At 36.5% G+C, this 22,281-nt stretch overlaps 5 protein-coding genes across 7 annotated transcripts; 1 reads left to right on the top strand and 4 right to left on the bottom strand.

The window, feature by feature from the left end:
- Positions 1 to 621: 621 nt before the first annotated feature.
- LOC140768520 (uncharacterized) lies at positions 622 to 3,545 on the bottom strand. Its single transcript, XM_073108823.1, has 3 exons — positions 3,267 to 3,545; positions 2,969 to 3,174; positions 622 to 1,079 (listed from the first exon to the last, which is right to left on the bottom strand). Exons 1-3 carry the CDS (start codon positions 3,357 to 3,359, stop codon positions 782 to 784), a joined length of 597 nt encoding a protein of 198 aa, XP_072964924.1. The 5' UTR covers positions 3,360 to 3,545; the 3' UTR covers positions 622 to 781.
- Positions 3,546 to 3,997: 452 nt separating this feature from the next.
- Positions 3,998 to 6,968, bottom strand: LOC140768519 (L-Ala-D/L-amino acid epimerase). Of its 2 annotated transcripts, none has more exons than XM_073108822.1 (7): positions 6,356 to 6,968; positions 5,848 to 5,953; positions 5,546 to 5,762; positions 4,943 to 5,276; positions 4,797 to 4,858; positions 4,513 to 4,585; positions 3,998 to 4,265 (listed from the first exon to the last, which is right to left on the bottom strand). In XM_073108822.1, the coding sequence occupies exons 1-7, from the start codon at positions 6,850 to 6,852 to the stop codon at positions 4,253 to 4,255; spliced, it is 1,302 nt and encodes a 433-aa protein (XP_072964923.1). In that variant the 5' UTR covers positions 6,853 to 6,968; the 3' UTR covers positions 3,998 to 4,252. The 2 variants fall into 2 exon arrangements, with proteins under 2 accessions (XP_072964923.1, XP_072964921.1); XM_073108820.1 differs by having other exon boundaries at positions 5,848 to 5,958; positions 6,361 to 6,967.
- A 1,801-nt stretch (positions 6,969 to 8,769) lies between these two features.
- LOC140769062 (reticulon-like protein B2) lies at positions 8,770 to 10,085 on the top strand. Its single transcript, XM_073109608.1, has 5 exons — positions 8,770 to 8,872; positions 9,008 to 9,188; positions 9,289 to 9,430; positions 9,516 to 9,585; positions 9,693 to 10,085. The coding sequence occupies exons 1-5, from the start codon at positions 8,779 to 8,781 to the stop codon at positions 9,851 to 9,853; spliced, it is 648 nt and encodes a 215-aa protein (XP_072965709.1). The 5' UTR covers positions 8,770 to 8,778; the 3' UTR covers positions 9,854 to 10,085.
- Positions 10,086 to 12,850: 2,765 nt separating this feature from the next.
- Positions 12,851 to 14,954, bottom strand: LOC140767983 (uncharacterized). Its single transcript, XM_073108050.1, has 5 exons — positions 14,794 to 14,954; positions 14,621 to 14,724; positions 14,418 to 14,543; positions 14,052 to 14,335; positions 12,851 to 13,428 (listed from the first exon to the last, which is right to left on the bottom strand). Exons 1-5 carry the CDS (start codon positions 14,915 to 14,917, stop codon positions 13,284 to 13,286), a joined length of 783 nt encoding a protein of 260 aa, XP_072964151.1. The 5' UTR covers positions 14,918 to 14,954; the 3' UTR covers positions 12,851 to 13,283.
- Positions 14,955 to 16,796: 1,842 nt separating this feature from the next.
- LOC140768838 (protein SAR DEFICIENT 1-like) lies at positions 16,797 to 19,346 on the bottom strand. 2 transcript variants are annotated; one of them, XM_073109267.1, is made up of 8 exons: positions 19,099 to 19,346; positions 18,898 to 18,973; positions 18,764 to 18,816; positions 18,070 to 18,557; positions 17,733 to 17,893; positions 17,450 to 17,659; positions 17,274 to 17,367; positions 16,797 to 17,186 (listed from the first exon to the last, which is right to left on the bottom strand). In XM_073109267.1, exons 1-8 carry the CDS (start codon positions 19,182 to 19,184, stop codon positions 17,089 to 17,091), a joined length of 1,266 nt encoding a protein of 421 aa, XP_072965368.1. In that variant the 5' UTR covers positions 19,185 to 19,346; the 3' UTR covers positions 16,797 to 17,088. The 2 variants fall into 2 exon arrangements, with proteins under 2 accessions (XP_072965368.1, XP_072965369.1); XM_073109268.1 differs by having other exon boundaries at positions 17,465 to 17,659; positions 19,099 to 19,333.
- Between the last annotated feature and the right edge of the window lie 2,935 nt (positions 19,347 to 22,281).

The raw sequence follows: 22,281 nt of genomic DNA, 5'->3' as shown, positions 1-22,281 counted from the left end.
TACTCCTTATCAACCTACCAGGAAATAGCATGTGAACTTGATTAATAGAAAGAAATTATTATGGTGGTATGAGAAGGAGTAGGTGGGATGGTGGCTATCTTGGAGAGGTCAGACTGGTGAGTAGCTGTTGACGTGTCAGCATATCCTCTTTTGATGCTTCTTATTCTTCCAACATCAGCTCGTGTATTAGTAAGTTCATATGATTGTTAATTCCAAGATAAGATTTGTCACCATCAAGCCAGATCACAGGCTAAGTCCAAACCGAAACGTTTTAGACAACCAGTCATCTATGAAGTGTAAGCAGTGACAAAAAGATATTGGATCCGATTTGGTCAAATCTCAAGGAAAACATGGATTATAAATTAAAACAAAGTATAATCCGGGCAATTGTAATCCTTATCATATAATTTAGTATATCGAAAGGATTATAAACCAATGTAATCATCATTCCGCATGCGTAGATTGTTATCATATATACAAGTGGACTAAATAATATCTGATCATTGGAAGTAGATATGAAGGATAAGCCATGATCTATCTCACTAATTTCAAACATGTAGAAAAGTCCCGAGTAATAATAAGACCCAAAAAAAAAATCTTGAGAAGAACTACAGAATCCTATAAAGTCACTGTATCTTTAACACACTTCATTGAGCCCATGCATAGTGGTACAGTTCTACAAACATTTACTTAACAAGCAACAAGAAGCACACTCTTTGTAGTTCCCAGAATATAAACATACAACACACAGGCCACAGCATATACCAAGGATTCACAGCATTTAAACCTTTGTGCTCGGTGATTCGCCTTTATCCAGACCATAGTCTGTCATCCCAACTCCACCTTCGTTCCGGTGTTTCACCCACCCTCCGGTGGAGGCCCTGGAGTAACTCCAGTAATAAACAAGAGATGCTACTAAAGAAATCAGCACCATAGCAGCTGCTGCGGCGAAGACCCCCTTCCGCAATGCTGCGCATGATTGCAAGTCACGCTTGGCATAGTAACCCAAGTATTTAGTATGGTATGCGTTCCTAGCCGACCCGGCGACGAGGCAAACTTCTGCTGCCAAGAAGCTGACCCTGGAAAACAGAATTAACACAAGTCGCATTAGGATGACCACATAATATGCAACAATGGAAATGCTCTTCTTTCCTCTAGTGCAAGATCTCTACATCAATAATTGCCATTTGTAATCCTTGTTTCTGCAGCATTTGCAAAGGACAAACTTGAGCACTCAACAGTGATCATTTGGAAGGAAAAGAGCTAAAGGTTTTTTTGCAGATAGAATCTGGAGAAATTGTCCCAAAATAATGGAAAAGAATAACCCAGAATATTGAGAAGTCTTGGTATTTATCTGGTTCTTCTGTTTATGACTTTGTAATGCAGGAGAGAAAAGGAAGGTTGAAAGTTGAAACAAGTGGTAAAGAAAAAGAACCAATAAATCAATTGTCTGCTCGTAGAGGAGAGAAAAGAAAATAAAAACAGCATGTAAAACCTCTTATTGAAGGTTGTTAGGATAATTAAAACTCCAGAATCTAAGTTAAAGGTCTTCAGGAGTGTCAAAAACTAAAATATTTTTGGGAGTTATATAAAATACCAAGGGAGACCCAGAATAAGACAGAGAGACCTTGAAAAATGATTAAACTCTAAAGCTCCTAGTAGGATACCATGTAAAATATCAAGGAACTCCAAATGTTAAAGCTGCTGGAAATCTGAGAGAAGGCTCCGTAAAGATTAGTCCAACAATGAGTACCTTTCCAATTATCCTCTTCTTAAACTTCTAAAAATAAGAATATATCATTCATATCATAAGAGGATAAAATATGAAGCGAGTGTTGGTTCATCTTGTTTGTTCTGCTATGATATTTAATTATAGCAGAACAAACAAGATGCATGAAATAGAAATAGAGAAAATGTTAATATGACACCAAGTCATAAGTAGAGAATCCTCATGCAACCCGGAATAAAGAGATTAATCATGCAACCCGGAATAAAGAGATTAAACAAAGTATTACCCATATCCCATACGGCAGTCACATAAGCTCCTTAAACTTCTTAGAAAAACAAAAGTTCTATTGAATGAACCATGACAGATTAATACACTAGTCAAGCAAAGATCTGAATTAATGCACCACAATTATAATTAACTAGCAATTAGAAGAACAAAACAACAAAGATGTAGATGCAACAAAAATGGCATTTTAGCTATTGAAATTCCTTGGCATAAACTCAAAGAATAAGACATCCACTCTATCCAGCTCAGCTATGACAGTAGATCAAAAAATTGAGGCACAACAAATTATCACCATCAAGATAAAAATTATCATTATCATCCAAGCCTGTCCCCATTTAATTTCCAAAATCTACAACCTTTTCTCCATCAGATGAACTTAGCATTCAAAAAAGAGCAATCTAAGGATCACTAAATTGCTTCACCATTGACAAACTACATCAAACACCTGGATGGAACAAGAGATTGTGAAAAAGAAGATCTATTACCAGCCACAAAAATCTTCTATAAGTTTCTATCACACCATTTTGCAAGAACTGAAGTTGCTTCATATCCTCGATTATGAATAGGGACCAAGAGTTGAAACAATCAAAAGTTAGGTCTGCCAAAATTCAATTATTTCAATTGATCAAAACAAGATGCATGCAAACCAACCTTAATATATAAATAGCACGACAACCAAGCAATTCACTAATTTTCAGGCCAAAGAGCAAAGATATGAAACAAGGTCATGATTCCCAGTCCTGACCTTATGCAGTCATCTTACATTCTTACTTTAGCTGCCCAAATCACCAAAGATTATTCTATTCGATTTAGTTATAAATTATCAACTAGGTTTCAGACTTCAAACGAGAGAATCCACCTCAAGGGGCACAAGTGCTTCACATGATGTGCACATCACAACAAATCACTACCAAAGAAGAAGATACCACGGCGATTAAAAATTATAGAGCTCACCAAGAGAGCACAAAGGCCGTAATGGCGCATCTCCGGGGCCCACCGGCATCGAGCCCCTGGCCGAAGCAGAGACACCTGGTGACCCCACCGACCGCCACGTGGCTCACCAGCAGCACGAAGAACGCCGCCACGCCGTACGTCGTCGACGCGTCGGAGTCGTACGCGCAATACGTCCGGTCGTCGTACTCGTCTGGCATCACCCTCCCCTTCACCCACAAACACCCCAAAAGAAGAGTTACGGTTAGGGTTACCAAAATATGAGAAGAATCGGAAATAGTAGAAGGTGATGGAAGCTTACGGTGCTTCTACGACGCTCGGCGCCGATGGCAAGGACGAAGGCGAGGAGGTGGAGGAAGGAGACGAAGGCGACGAGTGGGATGGAGACGCCCATCTCCGCCGTTAGGGTTTGTTTACAAGCAGAAGAGTAGTAGTAATAGTAGACCAGTAGTAGTAGATCTCTCCTGCGGTATAAGCTTTCCGCTTATCCTCGTTTTTGTTCTCTTTTTTTGGAATAAGAAAGTGGAGGAGGAATAAAGTGGAAGTGGCTCTACCTCCTATGGAGAGTTTTTGTTCCGGGGAGAGAATGACACTTATTAATAATAATTACCATCAAGTATCAACCACCAAACAAACAGCGAAGTGAAGTGAAGTGAAAGGAGAGTGGAGAAGAACAGGGGACAGAACAGGGGACAGGCTACGCTGTTTTGCTACAATGTATGCCAAAGAAACCACCGCTGTCTTAATTAAATAACATATATATTTCATTATTTTTCTCTCTCAACACGTGTCTTCCTAACTAGCCGACGAGATATTTCTGTAATAGTTCTTGTTCTTTTTCTGGTAAGAATAACTATAATTTTTTAACGTAGCCAATATTCACCGTCTTAAGGAAGGATAAACAAGAGGGGTGGTGATGACTAAAAACTTTGCTAGCCATCATTAATATTCTGGGAAACATTTTGATGGACAATTTGTGATTTAGAAAGTATTTAGAGGCTCTAACTAAAACGAAGAACATAAAGTTGCAGATGAAGTTTAAGAACTACCGCTGAGCTCCTTTTCGTTTGGTATTAAATTATTGTGCAGTGTCATGATGGACAACAGCAATAGATTGTTATAATAATTCCAACATCTCGAACTTTGCAGCAAATGTATTAAGTAGAGAGACAGAATCATATAAACAGGCCAATCAGTTTACTGGAGGGTCGGTGAATTCATTGAGTGGCATCACGTAGGGAAGAGCAGAAAGGTCCATCAATGCTGCCCCAGAGTTCACGGAAGAAGTCAAATATCAGTTCTGTAACAAAACAGATATATAGGAGAATCAGGAAGAAATTACTTCTTCAATTTCTGTAAACAGAGGATAAATTTCATACTAAATGCAATTTCCAACAAATATTTAAGATGGAACATCATCGGAGATGATTCCTATAACTCTCAGTTTAGGCCCATAGTTGAGCAGCTACTATGATCTGCTGAAAAGTAAATTGTCTAACAGAACAAATAATTATATGCATTAATTAGTTAGTAGAAATATGGCTTACGAGGCAGTATTGTCCCAGTGAAGAAAAGCGCCATGACCCCTGGGATTTGTGAACTTGTAGACTGGACCAGAAGCTGGTCACAGGGAGAAAAAGAAGAGCAAATCTGTAAGAGCTACATAAATAAAATGTGGTCTGTAGAAATGAATGGCCGCTTCAACTCTGTTTCTTATGGGCAAGGGGTGGAGAGATGTAAGAAAATTAACATAGTATAGCATCATGAGCGGGTAATAATATCCTATCATAAGTAATAAAAGATCACAATGCCAAAGATGATATTATCAAACCTTCATAACCTCCGAAAACTGGATCTTCTGACAGAAGTAGGGGTGTGTCAAGATCAATAAAACTGCAATCAGTAAAAGATGAAAGAATGAAGAAGTGCATGGTTTAGTAATAGTATGAGGGACCTTGCAAAAAATAGAAGAATTACCTGAAACCACCAAGTCCAGCAGCAAGATGACCGGCAAAGCCCATTGCGAGCCTAGTCTCAACCATACCACCAATCATAAGTGCAATGCCTGCTTTTCTTGCAACATCAATGATGTCTAGAGCCCCAAGAACCCCTAATTTGGCCAGCTTAATGTTGATAACATGAGCTAATCTTCCTTGAATAATTTTTTCTGCATCATTTAAACTCCGGCAACTCTCATCTGCAGCAACAGCTACACCATATTTTTCCTTTGCAACATGACTAATGTGGCGGAGACCTTCCCAGTCGTCTCTGTGAACAGGTTGCTCAAAGAGAATAGGAGTGACCCCCATTTCTGGAATCAAAATGAGAGAAAACAAAGAGCAACACTTTGTTCAAAAAGAGGGTACCAAAAATCTAAAAAACTGGCAGATCATGTAATTTAATAATTAACACAAGTTAGAACTCACACATTAGTTAACTTTTATGATTACTAATTACCCTGCATCTCCAGTTTCTAATCACCATGATGTTGAAAAGGTTAAAAAGTAACTAGATGTACAATGATTTACAGCAGAGTTTACAAGTGTGCATTCTGCTGATAACGTAAACAGGAAGACCAACCGTGAAGCTTGTCAAGAACTTCGATTGCCTGCTGAGACTTATAACCTTCATTTGCATCCAGAATAAAAGAGCAATCAGGGTGAACCAACCGTATGGCCCTCAGAACTTCTACATCCGAGTTTAAGTTTTTACCCACCTTGAGCTTTAAAGTGCTAAAACCTTGTTTATAGTATTTTGCAGCCAATTCAGCAGCTTCACTTGGGGACACTATTGGAATCTGAGTCGGGGAAATTAAAAAAGATATAAGGCATGCAAATAATAATGATATGAATGATAAGAGACGTCAAATGAGATCACCCAACTGTTATATCCGTTGTCACAGAATCTGACACTCCTCCAAATAATTTCCACAAAGGAATGCGAATGCTATTAGCAACTGCATCAATCAGTGCCATCTCCACTCCCGCTCTAACCTTCAGGCAAAATATGGAATTATATACATATCAAACAATGTAAACCACTCTTATCAGAACAACTGGAGGTTGATAAATGAAATTATAGCAAGATAGATCTGAGATATATCAAGACCTTTCCTTTCTAAGTGATCGACACTGAGGATTTCTGAAAGACATATCCAAAATCAGATTTTTAGAGGTATTATTACATGATCAAATCTGGTAAAAGAAGTATCTAATGATGCAGCTCAAAAATTCGATTAGGATTTTCAAATTGATGCAAGAAAACAATTCCAAGACCAATTCGAAGCAATAACTACCTTCTTAAGAACATTGCTACGTTTAAATCAAGTGAGATCATTAGAGTGGATAAAGAGAAAGAAAGAATTGGACAAATTCCACGCAGCAACAAGACCTTACCGAAGCGAATTCATGTCCCGGAAGGATATCCCCGACGTCCGCCAGCACGGCGCCGAGCGTCGCCAGCGGCCTACTCACGAGCATCCGGCACGCCTCCGCTGCCGCCCTCAGCGCGCCAGGCTGGTCCTCTGCCGTGACTGACGGCAGCACCGGCGCCTCCCCCCACCCGACCGATCCATTCCGGAGCTCGACGCGGACGGCGACGTTGCCGACGGCGTCGAGCCGCGACGAGGCGATGGTGAACGGCGCGGCGAGGGGGACGTCGAGCGCCCGGCCCTCGGCGCGGACGACGTCGATGGAGAAGGTCTCCTTGAGGCTTTCGAAGCCCAAGGTCATCGCCCGCGAGCGGCTGGCAGAGACGGCGGAACAGCGGAGGAAGAGCGGGGGGTGGTGGTTGTATTCGCGGAATCGGAGGGTTGGAATTTGGCGGAGAAAATCTGGGAAGGGAGATGTCATGGGGGAGTAAAGAAAGGAAGAGTGGAGTAGAGCCATGGAAAGTTTGAGATCGGTGGAGATGGGAAGTGGAGATGGGAAGTGGAGATCGCTAGAGGTTTATTGAAGACGTACATCGTACCAATCGGATGGAAAAATGAATGTCGAAAGCATGTCGAATGTGACGGATTAGGCATGTGATCGAACTGCTTCTTTTGTCGCCGGTGCTTTTTTTTATATATATATAATTATTATTTTTTTCAGGGATAATTATGTAACTATTGCCTATTTTTACTTTTTTTCTTTCACATGGATCCCTCTTAAATACCTCTATTATAATTATCTATTTAATTTTTTTATCAAATAATATTATATAACTATATATATAAGTTTAACCGAAGATTAATATTAAAGTAAAAATAATAAATAATGCTGGATAAACAATACGTTACTCAAACCGATCCGATCCACAAAGAAAATTCTTAAGAGAATATTCGGGTATATGAATAAGACAGTTAAAAAAGCTCGTGAGCTCGATTTGAGTTCTAAATCAGTAAGTCAAATTAGATTTTCTAGCTCCAAATGCTAATCGAGTAATATATATTATCTGTTTAAAATCTTTTAAACCGGTAGGATGATATTTAGTCCCATCTAAAAAAAAAAAAAATAAAGCCTACTCAACAGAAAGGAATATTATTTTCCTTATTAATTGATGCAAAATAAAATAAGTAATTTGGCCATTTATATTAAAATTAACGTATTCAAGCAATGCATATATTTTAAAACTAAAGACAGTTAAGTGAGATAAATAAAAATTCCAAAAGGCAATCTAAAATTTGACCTAATTATAGAAATGTAAAATTATATATATATATATTTTCCCAAACATTTTTCTCCAACTATTGCCAATCCAACCGAAGAGATCGTCTGACCATCATAATAGACTGTCTTTATTGTGACATTATAGAAGAGAATAGAGTGGCCAAGATGGTGAACAACAGTCCCTAATTTGAGATAGAGACTTGCATATGTTAGTGATGTTTGTTTGTTTGTATATTACATTGTTGTTACTCAAAAGATGGGTCCTAGGAGTTTTGTTAGCTTGTATGAAACCATCGTTAACTTGCTTGATCTTATCCATGTGATGCACCGATAAGATGGTTAGCAACTTGCTTATTATCTATTATTATGTTTAACAAAGCTGTTAAAAAGATAATAATAAACTACAAATCCATTTCTTGAGAGGGTTGACCTAATTATTTAAGTTATATTTTTTTAATTTAATATAATAATCTGACATGAATTTAAGGATTTTAAATTATTTAGTTTAATATAATTTGGTTTAGATTATATGTCGAAGTTGAACCTATTTATGACATGATTATGATCATAATGAAGTGTTTATAATCTGAGTAAATATATCTATAATTTAAGTAAATTTAAATAGCTTATTTGAACTGTTTAATTAACAAATTATCATGTTAGTACTATTTGTTTGAACTTAATCCAATCCTGTTGCCATCCATATTAATTCAATATTTGAAATGTAGTGAATCTGAGTGTAATTCTCTTGTTTAGCATGGGAATAATGTAGAGGCTCAGAATTATAAAAAATATATGAAACAAACTTAGGTTCACACAATTAAGTGGATCTTAAAAGAAATTAAAAAAATAATTAAGTGGATCTGATGCAAAATATGGCCGTTGAATTCAACGATCCTACGGCTACAGGAGCCCAAGTAAGGTAGCCTAGAACAGGCTCAATACATTTAGAGACATGTCAGGAAGAGCAATAGAATGTTAGTGTTACAACTACAATCAATACCTTGGATATCTTATTCTCTTTACATAGGTGGAAAGCAAAAGCTATCCTTTGCTTCAATTTCGTGGCTTCCTTGCCCATAGGGAGTTCACCCTAACTCCCTTATAAGAACATACTCCTCCTCCCTCTTCTAAGCTCATAAACACCATACTAAATCCAACATCATGTCTTCTGGATCCTCTAGCAGGCAGACATCAACCTATGCAAAGCTCTTTGGCCATGAGAGGCCTCTATATGAGCTTTTGGGTAAAGGAAAAGGTACAAGCTAATCTCTCTCTTTCTCACTTGTTCTTTTCTTGTCTCCAAAGTTGTAAACCTAGAAGCATATACAAAAGTTCTTAAGCATCTGTCCATATGTTTAGTTTGGTTAACAAAACTCTTATCTGCGTGCAGCCGCTGATATTATTATGTGGAGAAACAAGCCATTATCTGGAGGTATCCTGATTGGGTTTACAATGACATGGTTTCTTTTTGAAGTGATGGAGTACCATTTTATTACACTCCTGTGCCATACCTCAATTCTTGCCATGCTTGTGCTCTTCATATGGTCTAATTTTGCACCCCTTGTTGACATGTAATCATCTTTCGTTCTCTTCTTCTTTGCAAACTTCCCTTGTTTAAGCAACGCTGCATATCTACTGGCTAACTTGGACATTATTTTGCTATGTTTATAGGCCACCTCCAGAAAGCTACGTAGTTAAGTTAGCAAAAGAAGTGCAGGAAAAGATTGCCGTGGCTTTCCCCAGATGGCTAAGTATGTTCATGACCACTCTTCAAGAGATTGCTCGAGGGAAGGATCTCAAAGTGTTTCTCCTGGTAGATATCAAACTACCTTCCTATTATACATTCCTCGCCTATACTTTACTTAATTCTTTTTGACATCGTACTAATTTTCTCACAGACAATTGGATTTCTCTGGATTCTATCAGTAATCGGAAGTTCTTGTAGCTTTCTTACTCTCTTCTATCTTGGTAATTAGCTTTGCAAGTGCTTAACATTAATTATCTAGATATCAAATGCCATTATTCTCAAAGACTCCTACTAACTAATCTCCTCTCTCTCTCTCTTTCTCTTGTAGCTTCCTTGAGTATTCTGACATTACCAGCTTTGTATGAGCAATACAAGACTGAACTGCAACATTATGCCACCGAGGGAAGGCAAGATCTCAAGAAATTGTACAAGAAAATCGATTCAAAGGTTCTCAACAAAATCCCCAGGAAACCTGGGAAGGACAAGTGATTCACATGAACCAGCATCCTATCGATAACGTTGACTAATTATTAAGTATCTATGAAAAATATGATACGAGATACAGAATGTATCAAATGATTTATTGATTTATCAAGTATATTAAATAATCTATATGTACATACAATCTGAGCAAATATTGTATACTGCTCCTGCATATATAACTATAGCAAAGTGAAAAGTTAATGTCTTCTTCACCCTTTAAGCTGGAGAAATACCTACGAAAAAAGAAATCATACAAGTGATTGTTTATGCCCTTAGCTAGACTGTCATACTGTTGTTGATGGCAATTACCATTAATTTGAGCTAGAAAAATGTCTTTCTTTGTCTCATCTTTCCAAGGGTTTTGATCTAAAGGCTAGCTATTACATTTATCCTTTGTGTAAGATCTACGTAGACATCTTACTCATGCAATACTACATGAAACTATTACTTTTGTGAAATTAATTAATATTGCAAAGAAGATAAACATATGGGTTATGAGCCACCCTAGATGTATAATATTAATAATCAGGCTATAGGTCCTGGTTTCTGGCTGAGCTCAGGCTTTGGGTTTCAGGTTGGGAGAGGCTAAGCCCAATCCCGACCGAGTTGGTCTCGAATCGGGCTCAGTTCGGACTTAAGCCGGGTTATGAGTCAAAAATTTAGAGCGAGTTAAGTATTCAAATTATTAATATTTAGTTATCCTAAAGTATTTTAGTCCAAAAACTTTGAAATATTTAGTTACTAATATATTCGTCTTTTAAAATTTGTGATTCTTAATTTATCAAATGCATTGACTTCTATAGTTATTTTATATTTATTGCTAATAAACCGATTTATCTGTGAAAAATATTTGGTTAATAAATATTATTGTGGTACTATTTAAAAATTTATCAATGTACTATTAGTTGTGATATTCAAAACCACAAGTTTTTAAAATGTGACATTGTTAAACATAATACAAGATATAGGATTATACTGCTTTTATAGATATTGTTTAGTTTTTAAATTTGTTTTTAAAACATTTCATATTAATCATAAAATTTACTAGCTGTTAAATTATAAATATATTAAAAAAACAAAGTGTAATAGGGCTAGTATAGACTGGAGAAAGAAAGAAAAAAACTTAATTTGCATACATAAAACCTAAACCTAAAAAGCCTAATACTTTATTATCAACTTGGATTAAAATTTATGTCTATTGTCTCCTTCAGCACCCACTAAAAGTTCAAAAGTTCACAAGAGGATCTAGTGAAGATTTTCCCATCAAGGATTTGGGTCATAACCAACTAATGCCAAAGAGATTCCCACAGTTTCATTCACATGAGCTGACTTTTTACACCTGTCTCAAATTAAAGCTAAGTTACAAGATCCACAAGAATGGAAAAGAAGAAGAAGAAGAAAAAAAGAATTTTTACATAATTACCACTAAATATTACAATTACTACTGTGTTATTTAAAATATTAGAATTACCATAATGATCAATTCTTAATATAATATTTCTAACTATTATTAAAGTTAATAAATATGTATAACTAATTAAAATATCTTCTTATGTTTAAGTTTAGAGTGTAAAATATATATATATCAATAATGTTTTGTCTCATAGTGCTGAGTATAATTCTTGATATCTTTTATGCAGGAGAAAATTAGTCTTTTTTTAGATTTAATTTATTTTTCTAATCTGAATTAGTTAGATTTAAATAAACGAATCATATTTTCAAATAAGTACAATAATTTTGGCACTAATTTTGTAAAATATCATAAAAAAATTTAAATCTAACGCAAAAAGATGTTGAAAAACACTTAGACACACGTATGTATCTAAATCCTAGGTAATGATATCACTCTTTTGCTTAAGTAAAAAAACAGAAGAAATATTAAAAAACAAAAGCAAAGATGAACACCAAGATTTTAACGTGGAAAAACCCAAACGGAAAAAAATGACGGATATAAACTCAGATCAAAACTAATCACTAGAATAATGACAATTACAATACTGACTTACAAAACAACCCATCAACTCCCACGATTTTGTTCCTCTCAGTCTTACTCACTAGAACCCATGATTCACCGCTTCTCCTGATTAATATCCAACCTCAGTAGCCCTCGAGATTAATCTTTCGTCTAGATATCCCTTAAGACGAAAGTTTAATGCCTTGTAGAAGAGTCGGACCTTGTTGGTCGAAGAAACGATGTAACCTCAAGAATTTTCCTTCAATTGCCTTCAACAACCACCCTAGAGTTAGGGCATCACAATGCTTTTATATGTATCCAAGATAGAGCCAAATCCAAGTCATATCCGTAATCACGAAAGTCCAAAAATTGCATATTATACAGGTGCGTTTGAACACGGTGTGTTCGAATGGGCCCAAGTGCGTTCGAACGCGGTGGCTTGATTTTCACAGGTTGCGTTTGAACGCACAAAAACACTCCTATGTATGTGTGAACGTATGCAAGGTGCGTTCAAACGGCCCTTAACTGCGTTCGAACGAGCAAAAACAACACTCTATATATGCAAACGCCTATGCTCACGTTCGAATGGCCTGAACGCGTTCTCTGTATGTGCGAACGCCTGTGTTCGCGTTCGAACGACCTGAATATATTCTCTCTGTGTATGTGAATTTCTGAGAGCGCGTTCAAAAGTGGTGTGAACGCGAAAACCTTTCTCTTTTAATCTTGTAATTCTTCAATCCAAATACTTTCTGGACTTGTATAAATGCCCATGTACATGTATAAAAATACTTAGAATATTTTGTATACAATTGTCAACACTAAAAACCTAACAGATATGTTAAAAATTGAAGTTCATTTAAGTGTTTAGCTTTAGTAAAATATTTTTTTAAAATAAAAAAGTTAAAAAAAAGAGTGAAACTATTTTTAACAGGTAAGAAAGTCAGTTTTTTAATTTAGTTTTTACGGTCAAACATTAAAAGTAAAAAATGTTACTTTCTTCCTTCACTTTCTAACAATTAGACGCCTACAAGATCCACCAAGAACAGGAAAGGAGGAGAGAAAAAATAAATAAAACCATCAAATGCACCACAAAACCCTAGTGCGGCCGCCCGCAAACACCTCATGTTTACAGTGAGCCACAATTGGAGGGTGGGCCAGTTTCACTGCCATGACAGTCCCACTCCCCAAAAGTCAACATAATCTCTATTGACCGCCACCCTCCCTCTCCCATGTACAGAAGTAAAATACCAACAGTAAGCTCAAAAAGTCAACCATCTAGTCGGCTGGTGCCCAAAAAATATGGTGTTATCTCCAATGCTTCAATGGAAGGCTCCTTGACTCCTTGTCCTCCCCCTTGCAGGGCCTGCCATTAATGCAACTCTAATTTGGATATGTGCAATAGTTTGACTTGAGCTATAATTGCCCGCAATTAGTTGCCAATTTACACACGTTGGAAACTTTTTTGGGTGCTATTTGCAGCCCCTAATCTTCCAGTTCTGAGCCCTTTTTCACACCCAGGTTGTGGAGAATTTCCTCCAAAACCAACATTGTTTGTTTGGGCAATTGGTATCTCTCCATGAAGCTCTTCAGTTCCTCTGAAGTCTTATTCCCAGGCCCACCTAAGATTCTGCAAAACCAAACCAGGAACAGTGAAAAATTGTGATATAGTTTTCAAGTGGAACAGTTAGTATAAATAAGAGATTTCTTAAATGGTAAAATCTAGGTCTTGGAAACATCCTCTGCTCTAATGAAGATAAAACTTCATACCTTTTTTGCCTTTTGACAGGGAATATTTACAGAGTAATTCAGAGTTTTTACCTTAATATCTTGCATAAAAGAGTCAACATGCAAATAAAAATGTGCATGTTGTCCCTGTATCACCATTTAAATTCAATGCTGTTTACTTTTCCAACAACAAAAAATAAAAAAAAGAAACCACTTGGACAAGTCGCTGTAAGAATTCAACTAATACTCTACTTGTATGCAAACTACTTCCAGCTCATAAATCAGCACGAAGGATATATATTTGAATGTAATTACTAATAAGCAATTGCTTAATCTTTTCCCGGGTTGCATACAATGAATCTAACTCTTTAAAAAGAAAAGAATGCACCAAGTATCTACAAACTCTCAACTTAATGAGTTATTGAGAATATTATCTATCTTTGCCAACTAAACTCCATATCCATTTGTATCAAAAAGATTATATATGTATCCAATGATCAGCAACAAAGTTGAGATATTATATACCCATTTAGCTTGCAGGCAATGTGGGAGTTGGCAAAGTGCTGGGTGCTGCGAAGGCCGAGACTTTCGCAGAGAGGAATATGATCCCTTTGCAAGTAGTACTTGTGATGCTGGTTCTCAGCCATGTAGAAGACTGCACAATTGTTCGAATTCCGCGATAAAATCTTGGTGACTATCCTCTTGTTAAGCTTCATTTGATGCTTCACTTTTGTTTCTTGGGCTTCTTTCTTCTCTTCCTCGTTACCGTAGAATATCGCCGACCGGTAGTGCGTATCCACGCCGAATTCCTAACGAAACATAACGAGAATCATCATATTTACCATGATTATATAACCATACTTTTAATTGGAAGAATTAATCAAGATGTACCAAATAGTGCTTGTTGGTTGGATCATGGCTAGTCCAGAAGACCTTGCACAAGGATTTGTATGATACTCTCCTCTTGTCATAGATCACCTTCACAGCCTCAGTATGCCCAGTGTTGCCTTCTATCACCTGCAATAATATCTCTTTAGCTTATAAGATTATGAACATCTTAATAATATGTTTAAGATGAGTAGAAGAAGTTTGACCTCCTTGTAACTAGGCTTTACAGTGGATCCTCCAAAGTACCCAGTAGCAGTTCTTATTACACCATCGACACCACCAAATGCAGCCTCTATCTCCCAGAATCTACCTACATGAGATCACCAACTATTAGCTGAAACAAATAAAACTAGAGAATTTGTAGCAGAAGTTGAGTTACCTGCAGCGAAGATAGCCTCTCGGAGAAACTCCGGTGGTGGAATATCCTCTAATTGGGTCATCTCAGATGAGTTGGAGAAGTTGGCTTGGATTTGGGATTTGGGTTTTGGAAGTAGCTTATACATTGCACTTTTCAGAGCTTAGGAAAATGGAAGATGGAAGATGGAAGAGGATTGCAAGGTGTTGGAAGAGATCTAATTAAGATGTTATATATATGGGTATGAAGGGCTGAGACAAGTGATCTAAAAGGTTTGACTATTGGATCCTATTGTATATACTTCACTGAAAACTTTCTACCATTCACACGAGATTGGAATTGCCTGCAGCCCCAGTTGCGGGGGTTTTGTACATATTGTTTGAATTGCTTCCCTTTGAGACAGTGGTTAGAAGTATTCTCACATGAAAAGAATGGAGAAGTGTTTACACCCAAATGATCCATAGATAGGATTGAGAGGCCTCTTGTAAACATCACTAGCCAAGAGTTACTTGCTCCTAATTTTAACCTCATCTTCTTGTCAATTGAGCTTGATTGCCTTGTTTACAAATAGATGACAACAGCTAAGGACCAAATTAAACAGTAGGGACAGCTAAAAGGGACAATTATATTCTTCATCAAATCAATTCTTTAAAATCATTTATTTAAAGTCAAATTAAACTAATATGGTCTGATATGCATGAATCATGGTGGTGCTGTTTGGTTGCATTCATTAATGACAATGTGCATAATGAATAGCAAAGGTTGCTATTTCTAGCTTGCAACTAGTAACCTAGGATCTTATTGTTGGTGCTTTCTTTGGTTGGGAAATATTTAGGTGAACCACAAATGCCCTTTCAAAGAAACATGGATCCAGTGTGGGTTGAACATGCGGGTCGGTTTGGGTACATCATTAGATGAATGCTTAATATCGAAACTTTTAAGGGAATAAAATAATGATCACTATGTTAGATAGACCCACCAAATACAAAACAACTCCTTATTTATCACTCAACGAGGATCACAAAGAAATACAAATCAAAGGGAGATCGTAGAAAGAAATACACCTAAGACAAGCAAGTTAATTTTCTAAGCAAACTAAGGTTTTCATAAAAAGATAACATAAATTTTTTAGTCACAAGTTAACAAAACTAGATATAAACTAGCAGAAGATTCAAAATCTTAATCATACAATTTTATTTTATAGAATGTTTCAGCAAATACTCATAAAAACTCAAACTAACTCAAGACCTAAACACAATGGAGCAAATTGAATCAAATTTTGATTCCACAATTAAGATATAAGCAACCAAAACCTTCCTAAAATGACATGATATGATTTCGAGGCCAAAAGCCCAAAACAATGGAAGTTGGCTTATATTGATCTCGGGTCACTACAACTTTTGGTTACCGACGAGTTTTGATCAAACTCGTGTCTTTTTCTGGAATATCAGATCTTGCTCAATTCTAATCTCATGACAGTCTACTTTCCTATTCAAATCCAATCTATCTCCTTCTCGAACATTGTGAATAATATTTTAATCATGCATCCATTAAATACACTCAATTGGCTCATTTTTTCTACATCAACCGCATCACATTTATCGAATGCATCCAACAGCTCTGATTACATCTAAAAGAGGAAATAAGAGAATTATAAGATTTGAGCTTGTGTGATTAAAACCATCAAATGCGCATTATTGTTACACCGACATGCATCCAATAGTATGCCCAAATAGATTTGCACGAGTCAACCCGCATTAAATCTCAATCCGTTGTGGAGCGGTATAATAGATGGACTTCAGGAAGGCCAATGATGAACTATTCTTATAAGCCCATTATTTCTATAGGAATCAGTTGGGCTGCTAGGTTTGCTCTTGCTAAGATTGAATGAAGTGTGTTTACTAGTATTTTTAATACCAAAGTTTATTTGTTTAGACATCTCTTATGGTCTTTATTATCCTGCCATTGTTCTCATGTCAGATCCTACTATTGGAATAAGAAGCAATTACTCAAGAGAACTAATAGGATAGCTTCAAAGGAGAAGAGAGAAACTATTATTAACTTTTAAGCAGCTTATACATGTTACAATGGTTGCAAATGACAGGATATTGTACATCCACATCTTCAAAACTAATACAAACCTAAGTACAAAAAAATAAGAAAAAAAGCTTATAGTAAGTAGGGCAGAGACTAATCAGAAAGAATTAAAAATTAACAGATGCGCCTCGTTGATTTGCTTGCTAATCTTTGACATTGTTCAAGCAATCAGGGCAGCTAATCTTGCTCAGTATTTCTCCTTATGTTCATAGTAATGTACACCTAGTCAAAACCATCCAATCGGTAATCCATGTCAGAACCTTCTTGGTTACTAGGATACCATTGCTGTGATCCTGACCCATTTTGGATGATAGGTTCGTCTGTCAAATAGTTAACATGTTAGAGCCATTACAAGCCAATGGAATCTGAGTATTTAAATAAGATGGTACTTGAGTTTAGTGACCAACTTTGGATTAGACTAATGGGATTTGGCATTGCATCAACCTCTTGTAAGGTATTCCACTGTTGGTATGCCTCTTGAATCAGCTGCTGCACAATATTCTGGAATTAAAGAAGAAGAAAAGTATTAGCTCTACATTGTTTCAGCCATGGATATCAACGAAATCTTGACAGCAAGATCTACCTGTGAACTACTTACTTTCGACTGTAGGTCAAGATCCTGCATTTTGTATTGCCTATCGCCAAACATAATTCCCACAATTCGGCAAATCGAGTCGATGTAAATCACACAGTAAGGCCCACAGTGCACATAAATCTTGTTATCAAGATTGCAGGTCTTTGCATGGTTAACTGTTATTTTCCACATCTTCTCTGACATCCCCTGGCCTAGTATCTAATATGACAAGAAGATTCAATCAGATGGTTATAAATGAATAAAAGTTATTAGCGGAGAAATTTATGGTTACCTCTCGAAGACTATTCAGGTCGACTTCCAAAAGCTTCAGGAAATCTTGCACAGTTTTGATATTATTAGCTTCAAGCCTCTTGTGGAAAGGCCCATCTTTTCGTATCTTCTTTAGTCTCCACACCTCATCACTAAGACGTGGAGGATAGTGCTTCTTGTACACTGGAATAATATAGGAATAAAAGAAAAAGATATCGATCAATTAAAAAGTTCAAGAGTACTTGATTGGGTCAATAGACTTGTATGTTCACATGGTATTTTCCAAGATAGTAGTACCGAAGCCAAAGATTGAAATGGTAGACCAATTGAACTGCAAGAAAATGTTATGAACTACTTACACTCTCCCCTGTGATCTTTGACCATGAAAGGCTTAGTCATGGCTTCTTTTACGCTAGGCCCATCGTAGCTCCCAGGCACAATTCTTGCTCCTATCCGAAAATTTCGGCTCCTTATCCAACTGGAGTTATCCGTGAATTGGAGCTCCGAGATGGTAACCATTCCATCCCTCATTGTAACATTGACATCTCCGTAGAGGAGCGGCCGCTTCCCGGTCCTTTCCTTCACTATGTTCCTTCGGAACTCCTCGCCCGTCCAGTCCTCGCGGCCGTCGGACATGAAATCTCCATCAAGAACTAGTAATTCGAGCTTTATCGACGGCGGTAGCGTCGTCGGTGGCAATTGTTCGGAATTGACAAGAAGAATTTGAAGACGGTTACCATCCTCATCTTCTATCTTGCTTCCTGTAAAGATTGGGAGTCCAAGCTCTCTTCTAAACACCAGCTTCCAAATTGAAGGCTCCACTCCTCCAATTTGCATTTGCGGAGGTCTAGCAAAAGACATACAAAGAAAGATAAAAGATTAAATAGAACTCAATTAAACTAGTGAGCAATGGATTCTTTGAAGGTTATTAATTAATTACCGCCCAAGCAAGATATAAGACATACAAAGAAAGATATACAAAGAAAGATATAAGACTAAATAGAACTTAAAAGTAGTGAGCAATGGATTCTTTGTAGGTTATTAATTAATTACCTCTCAAGCAAACGTGGACTATGAATTAGTCCTTGTTCAACCTCCTCTCGCACCTAGTAGAAGTAAACAAAACACTTGGTTAGCATTATATACAAAATCTATTGAGCTAGAAAGATAAGATCCTATTGACTTACCACTCTGCGCAACAATGGCTCCAAGGCCACCAAAAAGTTTTGGAAGGCTTTCATCATCATGGCTTCTCTAATCACCCTGCCAAAGAGAAGAGCACAGAATTGAAATTTATATAGAAATCAATCACAGAGGAAACAAAACAAACCAAAACCAGAAAAAAAAGAAACCATCATCATTTTATGTATAATAAGATCATTATTTACGTTGGAAGAGAAGGGCGCCGCATGCGTTTGTCTCCTGTTTGATCTGAGTCTTGATCGAACTCATCGCGCAGCCTCTTTCCTGCCATGTTTTTTCCTCCTTTTTTGGGTAGGAAGGAGGAGGAGAAGAAGGAGAAGGAGGAGGAGGAGGAGGAGGAGGAGTAAATCTATGATAAGATTTTACGAAGGGAATTGGGGTTTGAGGATGGTTGTATAATTAGGGGAGGCAAGGGATGCAGTGGAGCTAAATACCAATCGGATCGCTGAGAGCTTGAGGGTTACGAAACTGTTTAGAAGATGCTCGGAAGGAGAGAGGAAGGGTTGTTTTGCTCTCTCTCTCTCTCTCTCTCTCTCTCTCTCTCTCTCTCTCTCTTCTCTCTCTCTCTCTCTTACTCTCTCGGCTGGACTGATGTAAGCCATTTTGACGTCATAATTAAAGTCAACTCCTCTCCGGTCATTTTGTCGGTAAGTATTCTAGATATTCGGGAATAGACAACGCATCCCTCTCTCTCTCTCTCTCTGTCTCTCTCTTCATGTACTTCTAGTTCGGCGGCGCTACATATGCGGTCTGTTTGCCCAAATCTGTCAAATTAATATTTAGACTAATTTTCTTTTTATAGTTTAAAAATCAGTAGCATGGTAATGGCATATTAGAAATGTACGAAGATTTAATGTAGACCAACATGTCCGATCACATGCAATCGATGTTCCTTGATCACGCTAGAAAGTAAATACAGAGAGTTATAGGTAGGGGCGTAAATTACTCCGAGCCTAACCTTTCGAGCTAAACTTGGATCGAGATGAATTCCAAGCCTAAAACTCAACTAAATATTTAATTTGCAAGCTTAAATTAAATATTTTAATTATCGATCAAAAATTCATAAATTACAGTTCAAACAAAAGAGTTAGTCATCCCTAATACATAAATTAGATAACCGAATTATGTTTATATACATGTCTAATAAAAAGAAAAATCTATCAAATGAACAGAACATCAGCTGTGAGTTGGTAAGACTTTGTACCATAATAAAATTGGAGTACTCTAAGAATACCCAAGCCAATGTTTTTTCTCTTAAAATTTTATTTAGATTCTCACATAAGACTCTGGCTAGCCAATCATGGGAAGTCAAGTGAGCCAACTGCAGCAATTTCGTTCATCAGGGCTGCACTACTCTTAGATTTCCCATTCCTTTTTCCCCCCTTTCTTTAAAGCGTCAGTGTGTCATGGCTTTAGGTAGTTTCGTCTTAAATAAGCAGCCAAGTGTTTGGTAGTTTCCTATTAAATGAGAAGTCGAATGAAGTCCACCGATGTTCTATTATGATAGTGTTGGTCTATATATTTATAAAAAGAATTTTATAATTTACACCCTGTATATATATATATATATATATATATTTGCAAAGCTAGGGTTTAAACTCCACGGCGAGTCAGGATCAGGAGTTTGAAGAAGTTACATTGTGAATGCTCGGCCCCTTCCATGGCGCGTTCAGGGACTGTCTACAATCCTAGTTGCAGGAAATCGGCAATTTGGTAGTCTACGATTGGTTGGAAAATTGCTAACATATCTAGATTGGAGGAATTCCTGCGGTCTCTTCCATGTAAAGACGACCGTGCGTTCTTGGTCAACTTGATTACCACTGTTCCAAGAAGAGATTTAGATTTCGCGTGGATGACTAGATTGCTCAACTTTTCTTATTGGTCAAGTTTGAAGTTAAAAAGTTTTCCTTTCATTTTTGAAAAATTTACATATAACACCTTACCTTTTTTTATCAGTCAAGTTTGAAGTTAAAAAGTTTTACTTTATTTTTAGAGACATTTACATACAGTATCTTACTTTTTAACCAGATTGTAGTTTACATTATGTTATTAACATCGTGAAAATATTACTCGATTTCTAAATAGTAAAAATATAGGGTGTAAACTACAATTTTATTAAAAAAATATAGTATTATATGCTAATTTTCTTTACTTATATGAGTATTTTATTGTTGAGATGTTTCGTAGGAAAGTAGGATCAACCAATGTGACGCATGTCCTATTTTCTACTATCTATAAGAAAAATGAAAATTGAATGATATTTTAATTAAATCTATGCGGCAAAAGATTCAAACTTATATAATATAAACCTCTTTTATCTATCTCATCGAACAGTAATCCCATTGGCTGCTCATACACGTCACACTCACCATCAATATATATATATATATATATATAATTTGTATTGAGATGGGCCACGATGACATAGATACTTGCATGTACTACTTCTACTTGCCAAGCCATGTGCCATCCATGTCCTCAAAGGCCCAATTGTATGCAATTGAGTATTTGTAACAAAAATATAAAAGATTATTGTGAATATATATATGTATGTATTAAAATTATATATACATATAATACTGCAATAAATTTGTTTGTGTATTAATTATTAAACCCAATATTGATAGGAGAATCGAATGTGTAGACTGGAGGTAGAAGTCGAGAGGTGGGCCAGCGTAATCGGGATAAAGAATGACATTGATAATTGATAAAGAGAAGTTGGACTTGGGATTCAGTATTCAGATGTATGACACGGTTACTTGCAAAGCTTTCCCTGTTCCACGTAAAGACTTGACCCCCAAGTTTAAAGGACTTTGCGAGTTGTGACTCACACCATATTACTCGGCCTTTGGATCATATACGCGTCAAGACTCGGAAAGAAAAGTGTTTAAAAAGGAACACAGAAACAATCAAACAAGAAGGAAGATTGACCTAAACCGAAGTGGTGTGGAGACACTAAGGATGGCGGTCAAAATGGATCGGATCAGATAGTCCTCGACTCGGATTTATATTTTTAATTCAAATATAAATTTAAATATGAATATTAAATGGGTAGTAAAATTTAAAACTATATCTTAACTGATACGAATAACTTTTAGATCCGGATTAAATATTAAACTGATGTGGGACAAATTTTAAATGAGTTATAACTTTTCTTGGAAACAATTAATATAAAAAATTAAGAGTTAAAAATAAATATATTTATTTTGCATATCAAATACAGATAAATTTAATAAAATCAATCTCTACAAATAATATAAAATATAGTATTACTAACAATATCAATATTTATTATTTAAATTAATAAACTGAAACCATAAATCATTCAAAAAATGAATTAGTAAACATATATCTGAATTTATATCCGA

This window comes from Typha angustifolia, chromosome 10 (genome assembly GCF_048772165.1).
Source record: "Typha angustifolia cultivar Huaian chromosome 10, ASM4877216v1, whole genome shotgun sequence".
In the NCBI taxonomy this organism is placed as follows: domain Eukaryota; kingdom Viridiplantae; phylum Streptophyta; class Magnoliopsida; order Poales; family Typhaceae; genus Typha; species Typha angustifolia.
The sequence above is the reverse complement of the archived record's forward strand: the minus strand, read 5'-3'. Positions and strand labels throughout refer to the sequence as shown.

Bases quoted from the DNA above. Each gene is read 5' to 3' on its own strand.
- LOC140768520 (XM_073108823.1), bottom strand. From the start codon at position 3,359: ATGGGCGTCTCCATCCCACTCGTCGCCTTCGTCTCCTTCCTCCACCTC. The intron at 3,175-3,266 runs GTAAGCTTCCAT...TTGTGGGTGAAG, and splicing joins CCGAGCGTCGTAGAAGCACC to GGGAGGGTGATGCCAGACGA. The intron at 1,080-2,968 runs GTGAGCTCTATA...TCTGTTTTCCAG, and splicing joins ACGGCCTTTGTGCTCTCTTG to GGTCAGCTTCTTGGCAGCAG.
- LOC140768519 (XM_073108822.1), bottom strand. From the start codon at position 6,852: ATGGCTCTACTCCACTCTTCCTTTCTTTACTCCCCCATGACATCTCCC. The intron at 4,859-4,942 runs GTAATTCTTCTA...TACTGATTGCAG, and splicing joins GCTGGACTTGGTGGTTTCAG to TTTTATTGATCTTGACACAC. The intron at 4,586-4,796 runs GTTTGATAATAT...CCCTGTGACCAG, and splicing joins AGTTTTCGGAGGTTATGAAG to CTTCTGGTCCAGTCTACAAG.
- LOC140769062 (XM_073109608.1), top strand. From the start codon at position 8,779: ATGTCTTCTGGATCCTCTAGCAGGCAGACATCAACCTATGCAAAGCTC. The intron at 9,431-9,515 runs GTAGATATCAAA...ATTTTCTCACAG, and splicing joins ATCTCAAAGTGTTTCTCCTG to ACAATTGGATTTCTCTGGAT. The intron at 9,586-9,692 runs GTAATTAGCTTT...TTTCTCTTGTAG, and splicing joins TCTTACTCTCTTCTATCTTG to CTTCCTTGAGTATTCTGACA.
- LOC140767983 (XM_073108050.1), bottom strand. From the start codon at position 14,917: ATGTATAAGCTACTTCCAAAACCCAAATCCCAAATCCAAGCCAACTTC. The intron at 14,544-14,620 runs GTCAAACTTCTT...ATATTATTGCAG, and splicing joins TAAAGCCTAGTTACAAGGAG to GTGATAGAAGGCAACACTGG. The intron at 13,429-14,051 runs GTATATAATATC...TTGGTTTTGCAG, and splicing joins ATTGCCTGCAAGCTAAATGG to AATCTTAGGTGGGCCTGGGA.
- LOC140768838 (XM_073109267.1), bottom strand. From the start codon at position 19,184: ATGGCAGGAAAGAGGCTGCGCGATGAGTTCGATCAAGACTCAGATCAA. The intron at 18,974-19,098 runs GTAAATAATGAT...TCTCTTTGGCAG, and splicing joins CGGCGCCCTTCTCTTCCAAC to GGTGATTAGAGAAGCCATGA. The intron at 17,187-17,273 runs GTTGGTCACTAA...ACTATTTGACAG, and splicing joins TCCCATTAGTCTAATCCAAA to ACGAACCTATCATCCAAAAT.